Below are 23,630 nucleotides of genomic sequence, written 5' to 3'. Positions count from 1 at the left end.
CCGGGCTTCTTCAGGTTGAGCACATTGGGAATATTGGCTGTATTCTTGCCCTTTGGCGCCATTTTGCGGAGTGAAATTTGGAAACAATGGTGGCTGCATTTGTCACAGAAAATTACATTTCTTTTTCTTCAGTGAAACCTGGCGACTGCTTTTCGGGCTGATGCAGCATGAACGGAGTCCCGTGCAAGCCACAAAGCACAGTGCAGATGCTCCTTCAGGCCTTCTCATCCTCGTGTGTTTCAAAATACCTCGATATCAAAACATATTATTCTTTATTTATTTTTATTCAAAGCATACTGCGGACACGAAGTCCATGCAGGGTGGATAATACAATATTAGGTCACAAGAAGTAAAACAACGTCAATACAACAAAATGCTGCAACAATATGGCAATAATGTTGATACACAAAGTAAACAATCATGATACAAGTTTCATAAAGGCAAGTCATTCCAGTCATTAATGGTGCGTGAAAAGAAAGGGTATTTAAATAGGTTGGTTTGGGAAAAATAGGGGGTGAGTGCATTCTGGTGATGTTGGAGAGTAGGTCTCGTTACTAGTGGACTTACAATGCTGCGTCGAGTGCCAATTTTTTATTAAGTAACTGAGAAAGAAAGTCAAGCAATGATTTTTTTCGATGCGATTCAAGTGTAGGAATATTATTAGACCTCATTAGTTCAGTTGGCGAGTCGAATGTTGAAAATTTGTTGTAAACAAACCAGATAGCCTGTCTTTGGATTCGTTCAAGTTTCTTTATGTTACATTGAGAGTAGGGATCCCAAATAATACAGGCGTACTTGAGCTTCGGTCGAATTAAAGGGCCCCTGGAACGGTTCGGACAAATTTTGTAAACGCGTAGGGTACAGCTTACGTAGAACATTCGCACCACAATTTAAGTGAAGCGTTACGTATTAATGTAGCTACAAGCGATTACAAGTTACCCTCCTCCCTAGCCATGCTTTTCCTCCTCAACTCGTTCGCCGAGTGATCGGGACTAAGCTCCACCTTCACTGGTTCTTCGTCACGATGCGACGTCACATCGTCCACTTCCAGGTGTTCTGGAGCCCGCCCACGTCCACGCGCAACGTCTCTGCTAGCGGCTTGGCCATCAACCCCAAGCGAGAGCAATCGAAGCAGCGTGCGTTGCAAGCATTCTGTATTCCGGTAATCACACACTAGCAGAACGTTTCGACGGAACGGTAAAGGCATAAACTCAAGCTGATGAAGGAACTTTAGCGTGGATGTACGAGAGCTGCCTGATCCGTCTCCACGGTCCAGCCACCCGTTGGCGCAGAGCTTAACCTGCTAAAGAAAGAGCTAATATTGCTCTAACCAAGTGTAAAACATTTTAAACATTTACAAAAACAATGTGTTAATGATTACACTCCTGAGAAAAATTTACACCAGCAGCAAAGAAGAATACATTTTGTTACTGCTACTGTGTGTGGTTGAGCTCTATGCCACCAGGTGGCTGCTCCGTGCAGACCATTCACATTTGTGCTTCTGTTCATCCCCTGAAACGACACATAAGGGGACACGGCCAGGCCCTGTCCCCTTGCGCTTGCGTTTACCCTAATACCAGACTCGCGAAACGATATTGCGTTAGTAATCTTCCGTTGTAAGGCGACGGCCGCAATCGCACAAATCCTGGCGCCCATCGGATAGCGGCTGTCCAATGCGCTACAGCCAGTCCGCTCGTCTACTGGCTTGCAGAAGGACACGACATCGCAGCTTGATACACTGCCAGTCGCTATGTTTGCAGTCCACAACGCAACAAAGTCGAATCATAGTGCTCGCGAAAAGACAGACGGACACTGACTGCGGAGCTCTCGTCAAAGACGGAGCACGTTGTAACACAAGCAGACGACACTTGCTGTGTGCCGGAAGTGCTTAAGTGTACTGAAAAATTGTTCTTGTGCATTCTCTTTGTGTTACTTTCTTTCTATAAAAACAAATTAACTAACATTCCAACTATTACAAACATCATTTGTTTACCATAAAGTTGGAAAAATTATCGATCATGCGCCCTGGTCAGCCAATCGGATAGCTCGCCCCACTGACGTCATATGGGCGATTTCCGTCATATGGGCAGGGGCGGCTTAAAATTCCGCCGAGCAATGTGCTGCAATCGGCAGCGATGTGCATCTTTAAAACCTTATAATAAATTAAACGCTTCACACAGAGCACTTAAATGTGTCAATTAATGATCAGAAGGACCTACTCTTAACGACTCAGTACGTTTGTAGAAAATCGTCAAGATCGTTTCAGGGTCCCTTTAAGTAGTAATAAGCAAGCAGTTTAACAGAGGTCGGGGTGTGCTTAAGCTTGTATTTGAGAAAGCACAGTTTACGGAAAGCAGAGAAAGATATATTTTGCACGTGAAGGTGCCAGGACAGGTTGCTGCAAAGGGTGACACCTAAATATCTATAGTTAGAAACATGTTTAAGTGCGGAGGAGCCTAGCATATTGTTACGGGGTTAAAAACAGTCAGATGTATATATTTACAGGATATTTACAATAACTGCAGCAGCTGACAAGATGGTAGACAGTGCGTGAAGTCCAGAGCGTCGTCTTCTTACGATCAAGCTAAAAACATCTTCTTCATCAGCGTTTCACATGACCCCCGACAGCTGAAGCACCGGCTCGGTGCTGGTTAGGAGGCGGGCGAGTGATCCAACTTAAGACGCGCGACATGGACCACGTTGGAGATATGCTGAGTCACGGTAGGCTCAAGAGGGGCGATTTCGTAAGTGACATTACTTGACGCAAGACCCGGGAAGGGCCAGAGTAGCGTGAAAGTCACTTCTCTGAGAGGCCAACGCATCGCAACCGCGACCAAAGGAGAACCAGGGCAACTGGTGCCTAATGGATGTCACAATGGCGGGCGTCATGTAAGTGCCACTTATTGTCCTGCGACTCCATAAGTTGACATCGGGCAATATGGCGTGCTTCTTGTGCTTTGAGTGAATGGAATGGAATGGAATGGAGTGAATGGAGAGAAGCCTGTGGTATCATGGCGAGACGAATTATAGGCGAAAGTAACAAATGGCAGCACAATGTCCCAGTCGCGATGGTCAGAGGAGACATACATGGACAGCATGTCAGTAACAGTGCGGTTAAGGCGCTCGGTTAGACCGTTCGTTTGTGGATGGTAAGCAGTAGCAAGTTTGTGTTTAGTTGTGCACGAGTGTAGAATGTCATTGACAACTTTAGAAAGAAAGTAGCAGCCTCGGTCGGTGAGGAGCTGTCAAGGGGCACCGTGGTGAAGGATTATGTTATCTAGGAGGAAGTCGGCGACATCAGTTGCACAGCTTGTCGGGAGAGCCCGTGTGATTGCATATCGGGTGGCTTAGTCTGTTGCTACAGCAATCCACTTGTTTCCCAAAGCAGACGTAGGAAAAGGGCCTAAAAGATCAACACCCACACGGAAGAATGGTTCTGATGGTATGTCACGTGGTTGAAGGCGACCAGCAAGGAGTGTGGTCGGCTTTTTGCGTCGTTGACAAAGATCACACGCAGCGACATAACGGCAGACGTCACGGTATAGACCAGGCCAAAATAAGCGCCGACGAACGCAGCCATAAGTCGTCATAAGAATGCAGTCAATCATGAAGCTGAGCGAGAACAGTTTGACGCAAATGCTCAGGCATAGCGAAGAGTCAAGCAGAGCCATCCAGCGCATGTTAAAGCGGTACAATATACCATCTTGGAGTTCAAACATGCGAAGGGAAGGATCGGGCGTCGTTGAAGTGAACCGTTGAATAAAGCGTCGTAAGGAAGCGTCCCGACATTGTTCAGCTCCAATGTCACGAAAAGCAGCCAGAGAGAGAACGGTGACAGGTATGCCGGCCGCAAAAATGTCAGGAGGGTCGACAATATAACTATAAGGGAGAGATGCTTTCTTGCGGGAAATGTGACGAAAAACACTTTTTTCAATACTCAAGGTCATCCCCCATTGAGTGCAGCAACAGAAAATTTTACTGAGGCTATCATTGAGATCATCTTGGTCACTAGTGTGGATAATTTTTTAAAACACGCACTCATCTGCAAATAGTCTTATTTGAGCATTCGGCTTTACAATATCAACAGTGTCATTCACATACATGAGGAACAACAAAGGGCCCAGTACACTTCCCTGTAGTACCCCAACGTCACTGGAAGACAGGCTGAGTGATGCCCACCTACATCCACGAACTGTTTGCGATTGCTTAAGTATTCAATGATCCAAGAAACAAGTACTCCTGGTATGCCATAGCTTTTAGTTTAAATATTAGTTTGGAATGAGGTACCTTATCGAAGGCTTTACATAATCCAGAAAATTAAATCAATTTGATTGTTGTTTTCAACGGAAAAAACAAAAGTGTGAATGACCGTGATTAGTTCTGTTACTGTAGAATATCCCTTTCTGAAACCATGTTGAGAGTTGGTAAGAATTTTGTTCTCCTCAAGAATATCATGGAGGGCTTTTGCAATAACATGCTCAATTAGTTTACAGCAACTTGATGTTAGTGAGATCGGGCAATAGTTTTCTAAAAGTAGTCGGTCGCCTTTTTCAAAAATGGGCACCACACGAGCTGTCCTCCAGTCCTTCGGCAAACTCGAACACAACAAGGAAGCATGAAATATGATGACAAGGTACTTTGCTAGAGGTTCGGCATACCGGAGAAGAAAAACATTTGGTATGTTATCAGGTCCAGAAGAAGTCTTAGTTTTCAAGTTAACTAGCATTGAGAGCACTCCAGGGTAACTAATATTTGAAAAACTTGTAATCGCAGTGTCTGTGGCAGCGGGAAGGCCATCAGTTGCAGCAGAAAATATGCTGTTGAAGTATATTGGCACGCACTAATTACGCTAGAAGTCGAGGAAGAAGAAGTGTGCATGGTAGCTGCTGCAAAAACGAACTGTAAACGGCCGTTCGCTTGGAACTGACTGACTGGCTTTTCCTCTCATGACAAACTGGTGGAGGTGCTGGGTAGGCATTCATCGTATGCCGACGGGTCCTGAACCAGAAGCTACCGACGCCAGTACCTCGGGGACAGCAGAAATCTATCGAAGCAGCCGTCGCCTCCAAGGTCTTCCACCGCAATACAGTCCCCTGGCAAGCTCCGTCAGGAAGATGTCAACAACTACCGCAAGCCAAACCGAGGGGATCCCAAATTCTGCCGTACCATGCATTCTCAATGCGCCTCGCACGCCTAACCTGTTCCATGGCGACGCCTTTGAGGACGTTGAAGACTGGTTGGACTATTTCGACCGGGTCGCCGCCTTTAACGACTGGGACGATCGCTGTAAGTTGAAGAACGTCTACTTTTCCCTTTTAGATGCGGCAAGAGCATGGTACGAGAACCACGAAGCCTCATTTACCAGCTGGCAGGAGTTTTACCGACTGCTTTGCGAAGCCTTCAGCACTCCCGAAAGGAAAGAAAGAGCCGAACAGGCACTGTCTTCGAGGTTCCAAATGCCAAACGAAACCGTCGCCATGTTCGTCGAAGACATGACGCGATTGTTCCGTCGGGCCGATCCACTAATGCCAGAAGACAAGAAGGTGCGTCTGTTAATGCGAGGTGTAAAGGAACAGCTTTTCGTGGGCCTCGTGCGCAATCCTCCTGCTACAGTCTCTCAGTTCGTTCATGAGGCAACAGTCATGGAATGTATGCTTCGGCAGCGGCTCTCGCAGTATGAACGCCAGACCACCATGACTGCGACTGCTGCATGCTCTCTCGTACCTGCAAATGATGACAGGGAGTCCCTTACCGAGCTAATACAACAAATTGTTCGAGAAGAACTGCAGAAGTCCTATGCATTGGCTCCGACACCTCCCAGTGCCGCGGTTCTTACGGATGTCATTTGGGAAGAAATCGGCAAAGTGGTTCATCCCTCGCCACCAACACGACCCGACCCTCCCACGTTCTCGTACGCGGATGCTCTTCGGGCTTGCGCGCCGTCGACGGGCCGTTTTTTTGCAGCCGCCCGCTGGGATTTCTCGACACTCCCCAAGTCCAATCCACCACACGAATCCGCAAACACCCTTTCATCCTGGTCCGCGCAAATCTACAGAATGGCGCACCCCCGACAACAGTCCGTTGTGCTGTCACTGCGGGGAGGCTGGTCACATGTATCGCGACTGCCAGTACCGACGGATTGGTCTGCGGGGATACCACCCGGACGCCCGTTGCCCGCGCTATGGCGAACGCCCACACGAAATCGAGCAATACTACAAGTAACCGGCTTCCTCCTGCCCCACAGCAAAGACAGTCACGGTCGCCTTCACCTCACCGATGCGCGTCACCAAACCGTGCTCTACCCGCCTTTGATTCCGCTGGAGTCAACGGTGGAAGCCCGCGCCAGGGAAACTGAAAACGGCGACCTCCGGGGGTGAGGCCGCTGTCATGCGAACCATCAAATATCCTCCACCAACGCCATCCCCTCACGACGTACCGCTGCCGCCTTCATTCGAAACTGCAAAAAGAACTTCTGCTGCTATTACTGCTTCCATCGACAGTTATCCGGTAACTGCACTTGTCAATACGGGAGCTGACTACTCGGTTATGGGTGCCTCACTGGCCACTCGGCTACGCAAGGTGCTGACAGCATGGGACGGCCCACATCTGATTACGGCCGGTGGACACCTTGTGTCACCCATTAAACGATGAACCGCCAGACTTGCAATTTCTACTTCGACTTTCGTAGCGTCTTCCCTTGTGCTGCCCAAGTGTTCTCGGCTAGTTATACTGGGCATGGATTTTCTCCAGGAATATGGGGCGATCATTAACCTTCGTGACTTGTTCGTGACTTTTTATAACTATGTTTCTTCGGATTCGAGTGTGGAGGATGAACATCACCGCGCGGCTTTACGCGTGGTTGATGACTGCGTGACGTTACCGCCTCGAAGTAGCATCTTTGTCCTCATTGAATGCCCCCAAGACCAACTAGGAATAGGCATCGCCGAAGGTAACCTCACCATATTGCTGGATCGCGAAGTCGGCGTCGCACGAGGTCTCGTAGAGCTCCAACATAGGCAAACCACGATTCTAGTTACCAACTTCAGTGGCGAATACAAGCACTTTGTGAGGCATACCACCATGGCCTACTTTGAAACAGTGGCCGAGTCCAACTCCTGTGCTTCGGTAACGACAATCTGGATTCCGGAACCCAGCGATGTGGACTTGACCAGTCACATCAACGTCAACCCACAGCTAGACCAAAACGAGAACGAGAGGCTCCTCACTCTGCTATCGTCATTTAGCGACTGTTTCGCCACCACATCGAAGGTCAAACAGACACCTTTAATCAAACACAGAATCATCACTGAACCGACCGTCCAACCTGTTCGCCAACACGCTTATCGCGTGTCGCAGAAAGAACAGGATGCTATTCGTCATCAAGTTAAACAAATGCTCGACGATGATGTCATTCAACCATCGACAAGTCCTTGGGCTTCACCTGTTGTATTAGTTAAAAAGAAAGACGGTTCACTACGATTCTGTGTCGATTATCGCAAACTGAACAAGATTACGAAAAAAGACGTTTACCCACTTCCTCGAATTGACGACTCCTTGGATCGCCTGCGACATGCCCGTTACTTTTCTTCAATGGATCTGCGTAGTGGGTACTGGCAAATTGAAGTTGATGAACGGGACCAGGAAAAAACGGTGTTTATAACACCCGACGGTCTCTATCAATTTAAGGTCCTCCCTTTTGGATTGTGTTCCGCTCCGGTCACATTTCAACGCATGATGGACACAGTTTTATCTGACCTCAAATGGAACTCATGTTTAGTCTACTTAGACGATGTAGTTGTTTTTTCCACCACGTTTGAACAACACATCCAGCAGCTTGAGGCGGTTCTTCAAGCTATCCGCACCGCCGGCCTCTCCCTGATGCCCGAAAAATGTCACTTTGGCTACGAGGAGCTCAAATTTCTAGGTCATATTGTCAGCAGCACCGGTGTGCGTCCTGACCCTGACAAAGCCATGGCAGTTGCTGTGTTCCCGATACCGAAGACAAAACACGATGTCCGCTGATTTTTAGGGCTTTGTGTGTATTACCGCCATTTTGTACCCAATTTTTGTGAAATTGCCGAACCTTTGCAACGACTCATCAAGAACGACATCACATTTGTTTGGGGCCCGGCACAATCCGACGCCTTCCACGACCTTCAGCAACGTCTACAGACACCACCGATCCTTGGTCACTTTGACACCGAGGCTGACACAGAAGTCCATACTGATGCTAGTAACATTGGTCTCAGAGCGACACTCGTACAGTTTCAAGCTAGTGTTGAGCGCGTTATTGCGTATTCCAGCCGAACCTTGTCTGCTGCTGAAAAAAACCACTCAGCAACTGAAAAAGAATGTCTGGCGGTCACATGGGCTATCCAGAAGTTCCGCCCATACCTGTACGGATGCCCCTTCCGTGTCGTCAGCGACCACCACTCTCTCTGCTGGCTGGCGAATCTCAACGATCCTTCAGGCCGTCTCGCAAGATGGAGCCTTCGGTTGCAGGAATTTGATGTGACCATCGTCTATAAGTCTGGCCAGAAACACACTGACGCCGACTGTCTCTCCAGCGCCCCCGCCAAACCCGCACCACTAGATACTGACGACGATTCTGGTTTTCTTTGTACTCTTCCGTCTTTAAACCTTGCTCAACAGCAACGCCAAGATTCCAAGCTCCAGCCCTTGATTGAATACCTTGAAGGAAGCCGCCCACAACCCCCACGGTAGTTCGCGCTTCACTTGTCCTCTTTCTGCCTACGTGGCGACATCCTATACAAGCGGAACATTCACCTTACGGCAACCGTTTTCCTGCTCGTTGTTCCCGCTACTCTCTGCGACGACGTTCTACATGCATGCCACGACGAACCAACGTCCGGGCATCTTGGTTTCACACGTACTCTCGCGAGGATCAAGCAGAAGTACTATTGGCGAAAACTCACAAAAACCGTGAAGCAGTACGTCAGAAGTTGTCGAGGTTGCCAGCGTCGCAAAGTTCCACCACTGAAACCAGCCGGTCTACTTCAGCCTATCCGACCTCCTTGTTCACCTTTTGAACAAGTCGGGATGGATTTACTCGGCCCATTTCCCAAGTCTTCGGCTGGTAACCGCTGGATCGTTGTCGCCACCGATTACCTCACTCGATACTGCGAAACACAAGCCGTTCAACGAGCTACTGCTTCAGATGTTGCTAATTTCTTTATCAAAAATATCGTCCTTCGACATGCTGCTCCTACTGTCGTCATCACAGACCATGGTACGGCCTTCACTGCCCAGTTGGTCCGAGATATTCTGCAGCTGAGTGGAACAACGCACTGTACGGCAACTGCGTATCACCCGCAGACTAACGGTTTAACCCTTTGACGGTTTTCGCCGCACATGTACGCCGGCGGTTTTCTGTCCCGCAAGGTCTTTGCCATACGGGTACGGTTTCGACGCTCCATTTGAAATTTCGCGCCATAATGACTATGCATGCTCACTGGGAGGTGCTGCCACCTCTCAGGACTTACAAGAAGCGTTTGAAATTTGTGCTACCTTCTTGGGGAGATAAACAGAACTGACTTCTAGCTTCAGCGCATCGCGCAGACTGCGGCAACACCCCTTTTGCAGTTTCGGTTTCGCCGCGTGATCGCAACGGAGGCGCACGAAACGTTATTTTTCTCTTTGTCGGCACTCTCTTGCAGATGTGGTGGAAGTTGATTTCTATCTTCATTGGCGCTGCTCTTAGCCTAACCGCTGCTCGCGAGGTATTCTCGCTCTCAGCGGCAGCGCGCTTTCGCGGTTTCAGTTCCGCCGCGACGGAGACGCGCGAAACGTGATTTTTATCTTTGTCGGCACGCTATCGCAGGGGCGGCGGAAGTTGATTTCTATCTTGATTGGCACTGCTCTTAGCTCTTTATCACCGCCGCTCATGAGGTATTCTCGCTCTCTGCGGCTGTGCAGAGACTCGTGTTTCAAGGAGCACCACACTCTGAAATACTATTGAACATTTTGCAGTTCTGAGTGATGCCGACACCAAAACACTGTTCCTAATATTTTTTTACTATTTATTCCTGACTTTATACATCATGTACATTCAAGATCCGCAATAAAGTAATTTGACCACCTGGGAAAGTTTTCTTCAAAATAATTCGACCCTCAAAGGGTTAACTGAGCGTCTGAACAAAACGATTGCGGATATGCTTTCCATGTATGTTGCCACGGATCATAAAAATTGGGACGAACTGCTTCCGTATGTGACACTCGCGTACAACACTGCCCTACAAGAAACCACCGGGTTTCCTCCTTTTTGTCTGGTCTACGGACGCGACGTCACCACTATGCTCGACGTGATGCTCCTACCAACTTCGTCTCAACCTACCGCACCAGATACAGATGCCTTTGTTCAGCGTATCAAAGCAGCGCGGCACCTTGCGTGGCAACGAATTCTATCCCGACAAAGTCAAGATGCTCGTCGACACAACATATGCCATCGAGACGTCACATACAACCCGGGAGATCTTCTATGGGTTTGGACCCCTATACGTCAACGAGGCCGGTCAGAAAAATTATTGCGCCGATACTTTGGACCCTACATAGTTTTGCGTCGTCTAAGTCCTGTCAACTACGAAGTTATTCCAGCTGACACTTCACACCACTCCCATAGACCACATTCCTCTGACATTGTTCACGTTACCAGGATGAAGCCCTACCATTCGCGCTGACTCTCATCCACAAACTTTGTTATGCGGCCCCTGTCGTCACGTCCGTTGTATTTCTCATTTCTTTTATTTTCTCCTTGTGGCCTTTAACACCTCCCCAACTTTATTTATTTTTTTATTTTATTTTTTTGGAGGGAGGGGTAATGGCACACACTAGTTACGCTAGAAGTCGAGGAAGAAGAATTGTGCGTGGTAGCTGCTGCAAAAACAAACTGTAAACGGCTGTTCACTTAGAACTGACTGGCTGGCTTTTCCTCTCGTGACAATATATTGAATTGTGCGGTAATGTCACTTTGTTCATTAATCATGATGCCGTTAGCAGAAATCTGTGAAACTGGTTTCTTTTTCTCACTCAAGTAGTTCCAAAATTTAGTTTGGTCGGTTTTAATAAAGCCTGGCAGCACTGTACCGAAATATTGTTTCTTTGAATGATGCAATGCTCTTGCAAGGCTTCCATTGGATTGTGCTATGACGTTAAGTGGTGCTTGGTTCTTTTTTAATCTTTTCACTTTACCATCACAATAAACTTCAGTTGTAAGTTCAGCATTGTCCTGTCCATTTCTACTTACTTGTGCTCGTGTCCGTACTTGCTGGAAACACTTATATGTTCACCATGCACCAACTGGCCCAGCAAACTTTTAAACAACCTACTGGCCCAGCAAACTGCTTTTAAAATGTTCCCATAAAACACCAACATCACCACTATCAAAATCGGTAGGACATGCCTCCAAGCGATAAAAAATTGACGCATCATCTGCACATGAGTAATCTTTGTAGTAATGTACAGCAGTTTCCTTTTGTACTTTATGGCAAGAAATTGGCATAGAAACATCGACAAGTTTGTGGTCAGATAGCCCGTGTTCTATATGTACAGTGTAATGCGGAAGGAACACTAAATCTAAAACAGAACTGGAAGAGCCATGCAGCCAAGTCGGCTGGTTTACAACTTGTATAATATCGTGCTCTAACATTACGTCGAAGATAACATTTGTGTCATTTTCAGCATCAAGCCAATCCCAATTAATACCAGGGAGATTAAAATTGAAAGCCAAAATTATTTTCTTGTTTTTATGCTGGTGCATGTGAACCTGTAGTTCGGCTAAGAATTCTGCAGCGGCGTCAGGAAGCCTGTATGAAGCATAGAGAATAAATGTCTGCTTACAAAGTACACGTGCTTACTGAACGGAATGAGCAGATGAGTGTGTATGTCTTCTGCTACCAAAATGCTGAGCAAACGATCAGGAACACTGCATCATCTGTGATTGGATACGTGCAAGCGTAGACAGCATTTATCTTAACAGTTTGTATGATTTATTTTTTGCAAATTATAGTAATTTCAATTGTGTTTTGAAAGTGTTTTAGTTTATAAATTCAGAAATTTTTGGACAATAGATCTAAATTTTGCATGCTAAGCAAACCGGTCGATTGCAGCGCCCATCTGGTGCCATCATCACAGAAGCAACCTTGGTTTTCCCATTGTTTTGCTATATGGACGACACGCTGCCCCATTCCAGTACATCATAGCGCACAATACCAACACTGGGCTCGCATTGAAAAAGCCTTATTCCTCCATCAGCATGCAACATGTGCCGGAAGCAAGAGCGATAAGATCAAGCCTGGCATGCTGTTTGCTGTGGGTGCGAGGGTAAGCCGAGGAGGATGGTGGCTGGACTTACGTCATCCTCTCTTGTGCCCAACGTTAGAGGTGACATAATCAGCCGCGCAGTAATGTGATCAAGCACATGCTAGGAGAGAGAAATGAGGGGGGGGGATCACACATGGTAAAGTAATAGAGCACGCACAGACGGCTCCTTCCTGTTGCTTTCAAGCTGGATGGAAAAAGAAGGCATGCACCTTCCTCATTCTTTTTACGGCAAGCAAGCTTAAGGTAGTTAGCGACACATTGAGCCTTAGCCTTTACCTCGGACTTGTCCGAAAAGTGGTCCATGGAAGTGAGAAATTTTGTCGCAAATAAGCATTGCACATTTTTTGGATTTCAAATTGTAGAGAGATTTTCACTATTCAAACACATAGGGCTTTACTGGTGTCATGAATTTCAGCACCCTAGAAATGGACAGAGACACAATTCAAATGTTAGAGAACATTTATCTAGAAGAAAAAAAAATAATGAAAGAAAAAAACAGCAAACTACCCTGACACACTATAAACATTATACACTCACGAAACACTCCTAAAAACTAGCTATACAAATAAAAAACAAACAAGCCCGGAACTACGTATTGTTCTTCCGCTCGACTAATCAACGCGATGTCATGAGCAAATGAACGTTCTGACCGTCGCCAGTCGTGTTGGACTCCGGCTCGGCGTGGCAAACGACATTGGCCTGCGTGGTTCCAACACAGTGTTGTGTCGGCAGCGGCAGGCAAATGGGGGCCCATGCCCAGCGAACACGCGGCGAGCGCCGACGCAGTGAGGGAGACGCGGAGCTAACTGCTCCTGATGAAAACCGGAACGAAGACTCAGCCGGCTAGCGGCCGTTTATTACCATAAAAGACTCCACTCGCCAGATGGCACCTCCTGATTGGTCCAAGCTCATCACATGACAGAATGGGGGTGCGCCATCTAGCTGGACTACTACTAAACATAAATGTATGATAACACGGAGATCTGGCAGGGGGCGACACTATACTACATCATCCCCTCCTGGAAACAAAGTAAGCATACAGTGAAACGCGCACACAAGACGCGCACTTAAGTCCAAGGACAAATTCAGTTTGTTCTCACCCAAGTTCACACACACGCGTACCAGTCTTGGGCACCAAAACACAGGCAGTCACTCAAAACAAAATCCGACAAGGAACACAGCACAAGACTCACTGCACCGCAACAAGGAACACATTTTATGCCTGTGTTGATGAAACATGTGAATTGCCTGAGACGGGAATACGCTCTACACTCAGAAAACAAAATCATCAAGCCACGGAGGCCGTTTTCTGTCACGGTGAGGGCGCGTGCGTACCTCAGAAGAACTTTGGGGGTTGCGACGCGTATCGGTCGACTTTGAAGACCCAGTCGTCCCACTACTATTTCCCTCCCCCTGGTTGGACAACTGAATGTGGGTGTCGCTCAAAGCTGGAGAGGGTTGCCCAGGAAGCTCCTCTCGAAGTCCCAACAAGTCCTGGGAGGCTACCGATTCCCCCACGGAATCAGAGACGACTGCCGACTGTGCAGACTCGGAAGTGATACAGTCAGACGAACTACTTAGCTGATGCTTATAACTATGAGAAGACGCTGTCACTACAAACGAGTCATCGGAATGACTATCCAGATTTGAGTACAAAAAGTCTATCACTTGTACACAATGTACTACCTGCTGGATCCTTCATCAGTAGGGTTAACTTAGACACATGCCACGTCTTCCCATCACCGAGTACAAAAATAGATGGTTTTATCTGGGCCTCAACTGTACGAGGTTTACTGTACTTAAAAAATCCTTTCCTGTTAAACCTAATTCTGACGGTGTCTCCCACCTTGACACGAGTTGCCTGAGCACCTCTACGTTTGTCTATGCACTGCTTAGTTTGCCACTGTCTCTGCAAGACCCTTTCTTGAACTTGAGGCACAAGACTGTCCTGTTCCCGTAGATCTACACAGAGCCGCATGGTTCCATCCTTCTTGCGCACCACCACGAGTGGAGACACCCACTCAGTAGCCTCGACGCGCTCGATGACGTCGCAGTCCTCGAGACGTTGCAATTCATTTGTTACCTGGTGACGAAGAGCCAGGGGTAGTCGGCGCAACTTTGAAGATACTGGTTTCACATCTTGCTGCCGATGAATTCGGTGCACAAAGTTGTTGACGAGACCCAACTCGTCACTGAAGAGGTGATCAAAACCCGGAGGCACACCTGTGGGGTTCTGTACTGGAGGAAGCGAAGGTAGACATGTCAGCGACGTACCGTCAATCTGTATGCCCAAGCGTTGGATGGCATCTAAACCCAGCAGTGATGTTCCTGTAGTCGTTACGTGGAACGTGACGGAGCATGACCTTTGGAAAAACTGGACAGTGGCTTGAAACAGGCCTTGAATGTCGATGCCTTGCTTGGAGAAATTTCTCAAGTCCACTGTTGTTTGTGACAGCCTGTGCTGTCGACCAAAGTGATTTCTAAAATCTTAGGCCGTCATGAATGATACAGACGCTCCCGTATCCACCAGCAGTCGCATGGAGACGCCGTTAACTACGACCGGAACTTCCAAATCTTTTTTAGTTTCAAAAGCACTTACCGTCAAGACAGACGCGGACGGCTGCCCTGCGGAAGTTGACGAAGACAGCGTCTCTACGGAAGAGACGTGTTGCACCGCTGTGTGGGTCTTTCGACATACCGAAGCGAAATGGCCCAATGTGTGGCAGGCATTGCATCGCCCATTTCTTGCTGGACACTTGATGTCAGACGCGATATGGTTCCTGCTGCCACACCGATCGCATGCACCCCGGTTCCCGGAGGAGCCATGTGCAAAATGTCGGCCCTCTTGGCGGCCTCTCGGAAGAAGTCGGCCATCTTGGCGGCCTCTCAGAAGAAGTCGGTCATCTTGGCGGCTTCTCGGAAGAAGTCATCCAAGTTCATGGCCTGCCGGACTAAGTCGGACATCTTGGCAGCTTCCCGGAAGAAGTCTGTCATCTTGGCTCGTCAACGGAACGCCAAGTTGAAATGCCTCAATTTTTCGTACATTTTCGGAGCCGAACGCGCAGTTCGCTCGATGCAAGGCTTCTAAAGAGCATCCAATTTCTTCTGCTTTGTCCAGGGACAGGGTTTCGCCATGAGCTAATAACTTTTCGCGAACGCTGACGTTCGCTACCCCATGTATTATTTGGTCTCGGACGCGCTCATTGTAGGTTGTGCTGAAGTTGCATTGTACCGCCTTCTCCTTCAATGCGGTCACGAATTCCAGGAATCCTTCTCCCTCGAACTGCCTTCGACTGATGAATTCGTGCCTCTCCGCCAGAACATTTGTTGACGCGGCGAACAGCTGGTCAAGCCGCTGCAAGAGTTTCTGGAACTCTGACGCTGGTGGGACCGCATCACTTGACGACGCTGCGCCGGTCGACTGCCTTGCTGCTTCGCTTGCTGCTGACGCTGCGCCGGTTAACTGCCTTGCTGCTTCCTGCTCCTCGTCTGCAAAGTACTTTCGTTGTCCTTCACACCTGAGAGTGCTGACGAGCGCGGACGCTCGTCCGTCCAGTCGCCACCGCCGGCCGCTTCGAGGTGGGCCTGAAAAATTTTTTTCCATCGATGCCATGGAATTAACGGTGGCCCGGGCACTTCAAGAAAAACGGGAAGGTTCGCCGTAAAAGAAGCCATGCCGGGTAGCGTGCAGGAGACAGTGCAGGAGGCAAGCCGGAGCTCGCAGCAGGAATGGGGCAAGGAAGAACAAGGGGGGCTCTCGAGAAGGCCTAGGCTCGAAAGCCTCGCGACGCCAAGTGCGTCGGCAGCGTTTGCGTGCCGTGCAGACACAGGAAGGGACGCTTCATTTACGAAGCTCGTTGGTTTCCCGGGGCTTCGGTCGGAACCGCAGCGGGAATCCCATCCTCGTCGCCATAAGATGTTGTGTCGGCAGCGGCAGGCAAATGGGGGCCCATGCCCAGCGAACACGCGGCGAGCGCCGACGCAGTGAGGGAGACGCGGAGCTAACTGCTCCTGATGAAAACCGGAACGAAGACTCAGCCGGCTAGCAGCCGTTTATTACCATAAAAGACTCCGCTCGCCAGATGGCACCTCCTGATTGGTCCAAGCTCGTCACATGACAGAATGGGGGTGCGCCATCTAGCTGGACTACTACTAAACATAAATGTATGATAACATGGAGATCTGGCAGGGGGCGACACTATACTACACACAGCTTGGGCGTCAACCTCTGACGAGAGTGTTGAGCTAGTAGTCTTCCGCAGGGACCTGCATTACACAGGATGCAGTCTGGACCAGTCGGCCGTTGCGCTGCTGACGTGGCCAGGCGATTGCCATCGTTGCACGGGACAGTAACCGGTTTCGCCAGCGTTGGGTTGGACCGGGGCCACGGAACACAGCCACGGCGAAACAGTCGAGGCTCAGGAGCTGGAGTTGTCGCTCACCAACTCACGAACATCCCCTCTCTGGTCCGTGGTCCCCGAAGCTGCTGCCTCTCGTCTCCAGTGCACAGCTGGAGGTGCCACTGTCTTGCCTCTTGACCACGCCAGCAATGCCAGCTAATCTCCGCCTGCATATCCTTTTTCTGAATTTATTCTTCTTATTTCACAGTTCACATGCTTCTCGCCTGCAGGTCCCTTCTCCGTTCCGTCGACCAATGTCTTCGTCTTTTTCACATTGTCATACAAGTCTTGCCGGTGACTCATGACAACTGGATCCAGCAGAGCACTTCAAATTATCCGTCAACTCGAATGAAGAGATCTTAATTATTGGGATTTCAATGTATTATGTTTTTCTCACCTTCTACTTATAGCATATTTTCTCAATAAAAAAAAATTTAGTTTCTAATGCCATTTTTCATCCAGCACCTCCCCTCAATGGTACAGGAACTATGACGCTAGGCACAGAGACTTGTGTTGGAGACTTCAAGGGTTATCTGCAGATAATACATCAAACACATTGCTTACCTTGGATATTCACGAAGAGATGGGATACCAGGAACCAAACAAGGTGGAACCTGCAGTAGGTGAAGAAAATATTTGTGTCTGTCGTCACAAGCAACACAACTATAAAGCAGCCTGAGTATGGCTCCCTGACATGCTGTACATAATACAAGTAACAGAAATGCAACGCCCATTAAGGGGAGACAAGGCACTTAAAATAACCACGACTACGAAACCATTACCACTTCTACCTTGCTTCTGTGCGATCAGCTGTCCGAAATGCAACCAAGTTTTCACTAATGCGCTGTGCTCCAACCAAGCTGGATTGAATCATGTGGATTGAAGACGTGTGCAGTAGTTGGCTGCAAAAATAGTGACTGGCATATTAAGGAATGAAATGAAGGTCCCTTCCTCGAACACTCAAATATTTACTGAACTTAGAGGTGTTCAAGACGCTATTAGCCTCATGAACGAGAACTTTGAGCACTTTAGAACTGACGCAGAGGCTTCCCACAATGAAATAGACGTGGTAAAAGCTGAGAGTGCGCAGTGCCGCAATGAAAATGTAAAACTACGGAGGGACCCGAGGGAAGCTAAGCAGAAGATTGTTGAGCTGAAGCAATACAGTAGAAATATGAATATCGAAATCCAAGGTCTTCTGCAAACCGAGAATGAAGACTTGCAGAAAACTGTCGCAAACATTGCTAAATGCTTAGCAACTGATGTCACAGAAAAAGACATTGACATTTCGCACTGCATATTGTCAAAAGATAAAACGAAATCTAATGTGATCATCCGATTCCTCACTAAAACTGTGCGAGACAAACTGTTGTCTGCAGCAAAAAAGGCTAAACTAGACAGCAGTTGTCTTGGTTTTGACAAGAACAACCCAGTTTATATAAATGAGCACATCTGCATGGAATTGAAGATTCTGCTCAGTAAAGCACGGCAAGCAAGGCGTGAAAGGGAATGGAAATATGTGTGGGTATCACAGGGCAAAATTTTCATAAGGAAGGCAGACAGGACTCCCCTTTTACATGTAACTACTGATGCCGATTTGACTAAACTAGTCTAGCCTAGTGACATCTTTACTATATTTTTTGTAGGGAACAATGGTGATGCATTCCAGTGCATCTGAATTGAACTCATATGTAAGCGACCATCATATGCAGCTGCTGACATTTCTTCATATTAATATGCAATCAGGTCGTTCAAAAGAAAATTGTTTTTTTTTTCTTGCTTGATGACTTCAATTTCTTATTCTCTGTTATTATGATGACTGAAACTTGGTACTGTAGTTATACAGACGTGTATCATATTGATGGATATTAAAGTTGTACACCAAAATAGAAAATCGAAAATTGGCAGTGGTGTATGCAACATGTAAAGACTGGATTTGTGTACGAATATATTAAAGATTTGTCTCAGTGTACAGAGGACATTGAGGCATTAACCTTAAAGTATCAGAGCTATATGTTTGTAGTGTTGTACAGGCCACCTGATGGCAATATTGATTCATTTATTCAATATTTAGAAAATCTATTTTCTGTTGTCAATGAGCTTAATTATACATTGGTTCTGGGAGGAGACATTAACATTGATATGTTGAGCAATACACCCAAACAGATGAGATTGTCAGACTTTCTTGCTTTCTTTTTCTTAAATGTAATCACTATCCCAACACATATTACCGATAGCAATTCTACTCTACTAGACTTGTCCATTATGAATAGCACAAATAGTTCAATACAGGCAGGCGTCCTTGATGCCCCAATAAGCGATCATTTGTCCACATATTTAGCCTTGACAACATAACGAATAAGAGGAGTCAAGTAGAGTAGTTTGCTGGGCCAGTTGGTGCATGGTGAACATATAACTGTTTCCAGCAAGTACGGACACGAGCGCAAGTAAGTAGAAATGGACAGGACAATGCAGAACTTACACCTGAAGTTTATTGTGAATACATTCCCCAAATCACTGCCACGCATGCCTATACACCCAAGAACAATAACAAGGTTTGCAGTCAAATATAAACAAAAGATATACACGTACACAAAAGCCAAGTCACAACCCTTCCCGACAAAGGCAACAACACTTGGATTAGCATAATAAATTTAGAAATTGAAGTTCTTTATGACTGATATGAACCGAAGGTTCACTCACACATGTATGTGCGCCCAACTTTTTCGTGTGGAACGCTTTGCTAATTTCTCTGTCCAGTTTGCTGCGCTCTCTCCCCACTATCGATACACTATCAAAAACTTGTCGGCAATACTGCTTTTTGCAATGCAATGGCAAGTTCCCTCCTGTATCTGAAGGTAGCAAATAGCGATGCTCACGCATGTGGTCATTAATGCAACGACCTGACTGGCCAATATAGGACACTCCGCATGAGAGAGGTATGCGACACATAAAGTGACATTTATTGCCCCACGCGACTCGTACCGGCACAGTGAAAATCTTGGCGGCAAGGTACGCCACTTCCATTTCAGTTTTTATTCATCGAAACTTTATAGTATTAGGAATAAACCTGTTGTTTCCAAATGAGAGAAAATAGTATTTCTATACAAAAGCATGAGGTGCGCAATATTGTACTTTTCTTTTCATGAAAAACGGGTGCACATTACAATCGAGGGTGCATTAGAATTGAGTAAATAAGATAACTAGGCAGTACTGAAAGGCCGGTGATATGGTTATTCTGTCTGCATTTACGTAAGACTTGCTTAAGTTCTTCTATTTGTTTGTATTTAAAGAAGGGTTGAGAATAATGGATTGAGCTCGACACATGCTCAAACTGGTGCACACAAACTGGTGCACAAAATTACAAATTGGTGCACACTATGGCAAATGTTACTAAATACAGAAAAATGGAAATTAATGACCATCAGCCAAAAAGAAAGCAAACTCTCTTTACACTTACTCACTTAATAACAGTGCTGTCACTGTCCCCCCCTTGTACAAATATCTCAGTATGCATATTAGAACAAACTTATCATGGAATGCGCATATAAAACATGTTACAGCAAAAGCATCTAGCACACTTGGTTACCTAAAGCGAAACCTACGTGAAACACCTACAGCCACTCGTGAAATAGCATACAGAACCTTTGTAGATCCTCAGCTCAAATTAGCTTCCGGCATCTGGTCGCCACATCAGGAATATTTATTAAATTCTCTCGACTCTGTTCAAAACCATGCTGCACATTTCATCACGAAAGATCACAGTAGGCATTCCAGCGTTACTACTATAAAGAAATCACTATCACTCCCATCTTTTGAATCTAGAAGGGCGATAGCTCTGCTTTGTTTACTGCACAAAATCACTCACAGTCAACACGCAACTACATTACCCCTTTCCCAACCCTTTCGCACATCTCGCCGCTTATATAACAAGGGTGTCTACCAAGTTCACATTTCCAAATTCCCTGAGTTTTCCAGGTTTTCCCTGAGTGCCTTTGCAAAATTCCCTGAGTGACACAGAACTTTGTTTTACGTCAAGACAGGCTGACACTATGTTGCCCAATGCTGTCACTCTCTAGTAAGCATGCTAAGAAATGACTTAATCCAGTTTGAATAGTAAGGAGTATCATTTATTTCATATATTTAAAAAAATCTGTACCGAGGGGTTAGTAAAATGCACAGCGAATAAGATAACTTTGAAAAAAATGGCAAAACTCATTGCAAATCGAGTGGAACATTCTCAAATATGAATAAAAATGAGATTCATACATAAACAAATGTTTTTAAATATCCACTTCAGTCAAGAAATATGATTGACTGTCGATACATATGTGTGAAACATAGGTGGTGCTTGAGACTCCACTAAAAGCAAATCAAGGTGATAGAATGACTGTTTGAGCATTTTATGATGAGTCATTATAATTAGAGTAACTAAATATTTGAATTGTGTAAAGTCAGTCATGCTACGCTTCTTCATAAAAAGCATTAAATCCCCACTTGAATTACATGCACAAGTTATTCATTAGCCTCAACCAATTCACGAAAGAAAAAAAATATATATATATATATATATATATATATATATATATATATTTCAAGGTTGCTACCGACATTCCCCACATCAGGCGTCACGTAAAACATGGTAGTACCTTCACCAAAGCGATACTCTGTAATGATACATATCGCTCAGAAGCAAAATGGAAGTAATTTAGGTTAACAGAACATTCAATTTGCCATAAGCTTAATGTTCGTGCTCTATTCCTTACTACCACTGCACAGAAATGGCAAACATAGGTCGCGTCTACAAATGTGCATGCCGTGACTGAAGGTGATATGAGCTACATTTATCAATTTATAGCAAGCTCATTGGTGTGAGGCCCGAACTTTGTCACAAATGAGATTCTAAACAGCTGGTGTGTCAACCTCAACTCTCCTGACATACTCTCAGCCCACGAACCACACCTCAGTGTTGCATTTCACTGCTTTAGCGAGTTTATTTCGGTTTGGATGAGGAACACCTGCATTCCAGTGTCAGCCAACACTATTTTTTGAGCTCAAGCTCCTTGAAAAAAAGTGGCGGCAGGCTTCCTTTCCCATTCATTGCTCAGTGCGTAGGTCCTTTCTGTTCTCATCCTCCTCCTACCGCGCTTTCACCCCACGGACCATTCGAAGCATCCTCTTCGTCAGCTGCACAGTCAACGTCCGATTTTTCGGACTCCCTAAGGGTCGCAAAAACGTCCGTAAAATTGGGCAGCCCGTAAAAATGAGTGCATCTCTTTAACTGCCATTAAAGGCTCAAATCGCCAAAGGCACATCCGAAAAGGCCTACCATCACGCTTATTAGGCATATGGGTGCCTGCACTGTGACAGGAGATGGTGAATGGACACGTGTATAATTAAGGAATACATACCGTGTCCCGTGACAATTGCCCCTTCCCACGCTTGTTACGCTTCACCGCGTAACACTTTTATATAGAGGCAAAGCTGACTTTTGGGAACCGGCATTATACAACGCGCCGTACTTTCCGAGCTTTGAAGCCAATCGCGAAGACCACAAAGATGGAGTCAGTGCCACTGCTTACAGCGGCGAATTCTTTCAATGAAAAACACGGCGCCAAACAGTAAGAAGCTTTATAACGAACGTCGAAGCAGCTAGGCCAAGCATTTGCCACGGTGGCGAGGTAATCAAAACGGCGGCAGTCGTGGCTTTGATTAATGCCGTTTCGGACCTGCGGTCACGGCAAAAAGTCCAGAAAATCGTACAACGAAGGGCTCTTGTGTCCAAAGTTTCAGACATTCTTAAAAATTGATTCTATGGGGTACGTGATAGTGCTGCGGAGCCGTCGGGCGTCTGGAAAGTCGGCCATTGACTGTATACTCCTCCAGCCGACGACACGGCGTCAAAAAATTCATTACGATATCTCTCTGTTATGTGAGCCAGCATTACTGCGACTTTCGTTCCCTTTCAATAAAATTACAGCTAATTTTCCCTGATAGAAGCACAAATTCCCTGGGTTTTCCCTAAGTATTTTCAGACTATTCAAAATCCCTGAGAATTTCCGGTTTTCCCGGTTGGTAGACACCCTGATAACGCACAGTTTCACACGCGTGTTTGGCCACACAAATGCATTTAACAAATCGGCATTACCTCTGGCAATAGCAGCTTGGAACGATCTTCCAAGCCATATTGTTGAAATTATTAATCTGGAATCATTTAGAGAAACATTTTAAGAAATGATTCCATAGTCATGTGCACACATTGTTTCATTTGTACCATGCGCGTTTTTTATCGTCCAGCGTGTTGTTGTTCTTCGTTTGCTTGATGTTTAGACAGCGTCATTTTTTTTTCAATTGTTTGATTTGTTGTTAGGTATGTTCTCCAGTTCTCGTTACATGTTGTTTCTCTTATCCCCCTCACGCAATACTCCAGTTGGAGCCTGAAAGGCATGTGCATAAATAAATAAATAAAAAAGCCCAAATTATCAGTCAGCGACGTATAGATAACGTGAAGTACAATTTATGAAACTGCTATAGTCATGCACGCTAAGCACGTCTCCAAACCACTGCGGCCAGCCACGTAATGCGGTCACTAATTTTGGCACACTTCGGCACAATTTTTTTTTTTTATCAGGATGGTGGATAAAATCTTGCTTGGTGCAATTTGGTGCATTTGGCACAAGAGTGGGAGCCCTGTAATCATTTGATCATTGTCACCCCATGGTCATCTTGGCCTTCGTCACCATTCCAGCTCTGTCATTCTTTTTGTCACACTGTTATCACCATACCATTGGCATCAAGCGGCTGTCATCCCACTGTCATCATGCCATCGTCACCATTCCAGCTCTGTCATTTCTTTTGTCACACCGTCATCATCATACCACTGGCATCAAG

The 23,630-nt window shown here is 46.4% G+C and overlaps 1 protein-coding gene across 4 annotated transcripts in view; it reads right to left on the bottom strand.

Moving 5' to 3' along the window:
• Positions 1–23,630, bottom strand: part of Grip163 (gamma-tubulin complex component 6) — a 525,896-nt gene that overhangs the window by 445,757 nt on the left and 56,509 nt on the right. For all 4 annotated transcript variants that reach the window (XM_075670058.1, XM_075670059.1, XM_075670060.1 and 1 more), the window contains exon 4: positions 17,304–17,353. In XM_075670058.1, the coding sequence (XP_075526173.1) occupies positions 17,304–17,353 (50 nt within the window). The remainder of the gene's footprint in view (positions 1–17,303; positions 17,354–23,630) is intronic.

This window comes from Dermacentor variabilis, chromosome 9, assembly GCF_050947875.1.
Source record: "Dermacentor variabilis isolate Ectoservices chromosome 9, ASM5094787v1, whole genome shotgun sequence".
Classification (NCBI taxonomy): Eukaryota; Metazoa; Arthropoda; class Arachnida; order Ixodida; family Ixodidae; genus Dermacentor; species Dermacentor variabilis.
This window is presented reverse-complemented; position numbering and strand designations above follow the sequence as displayed.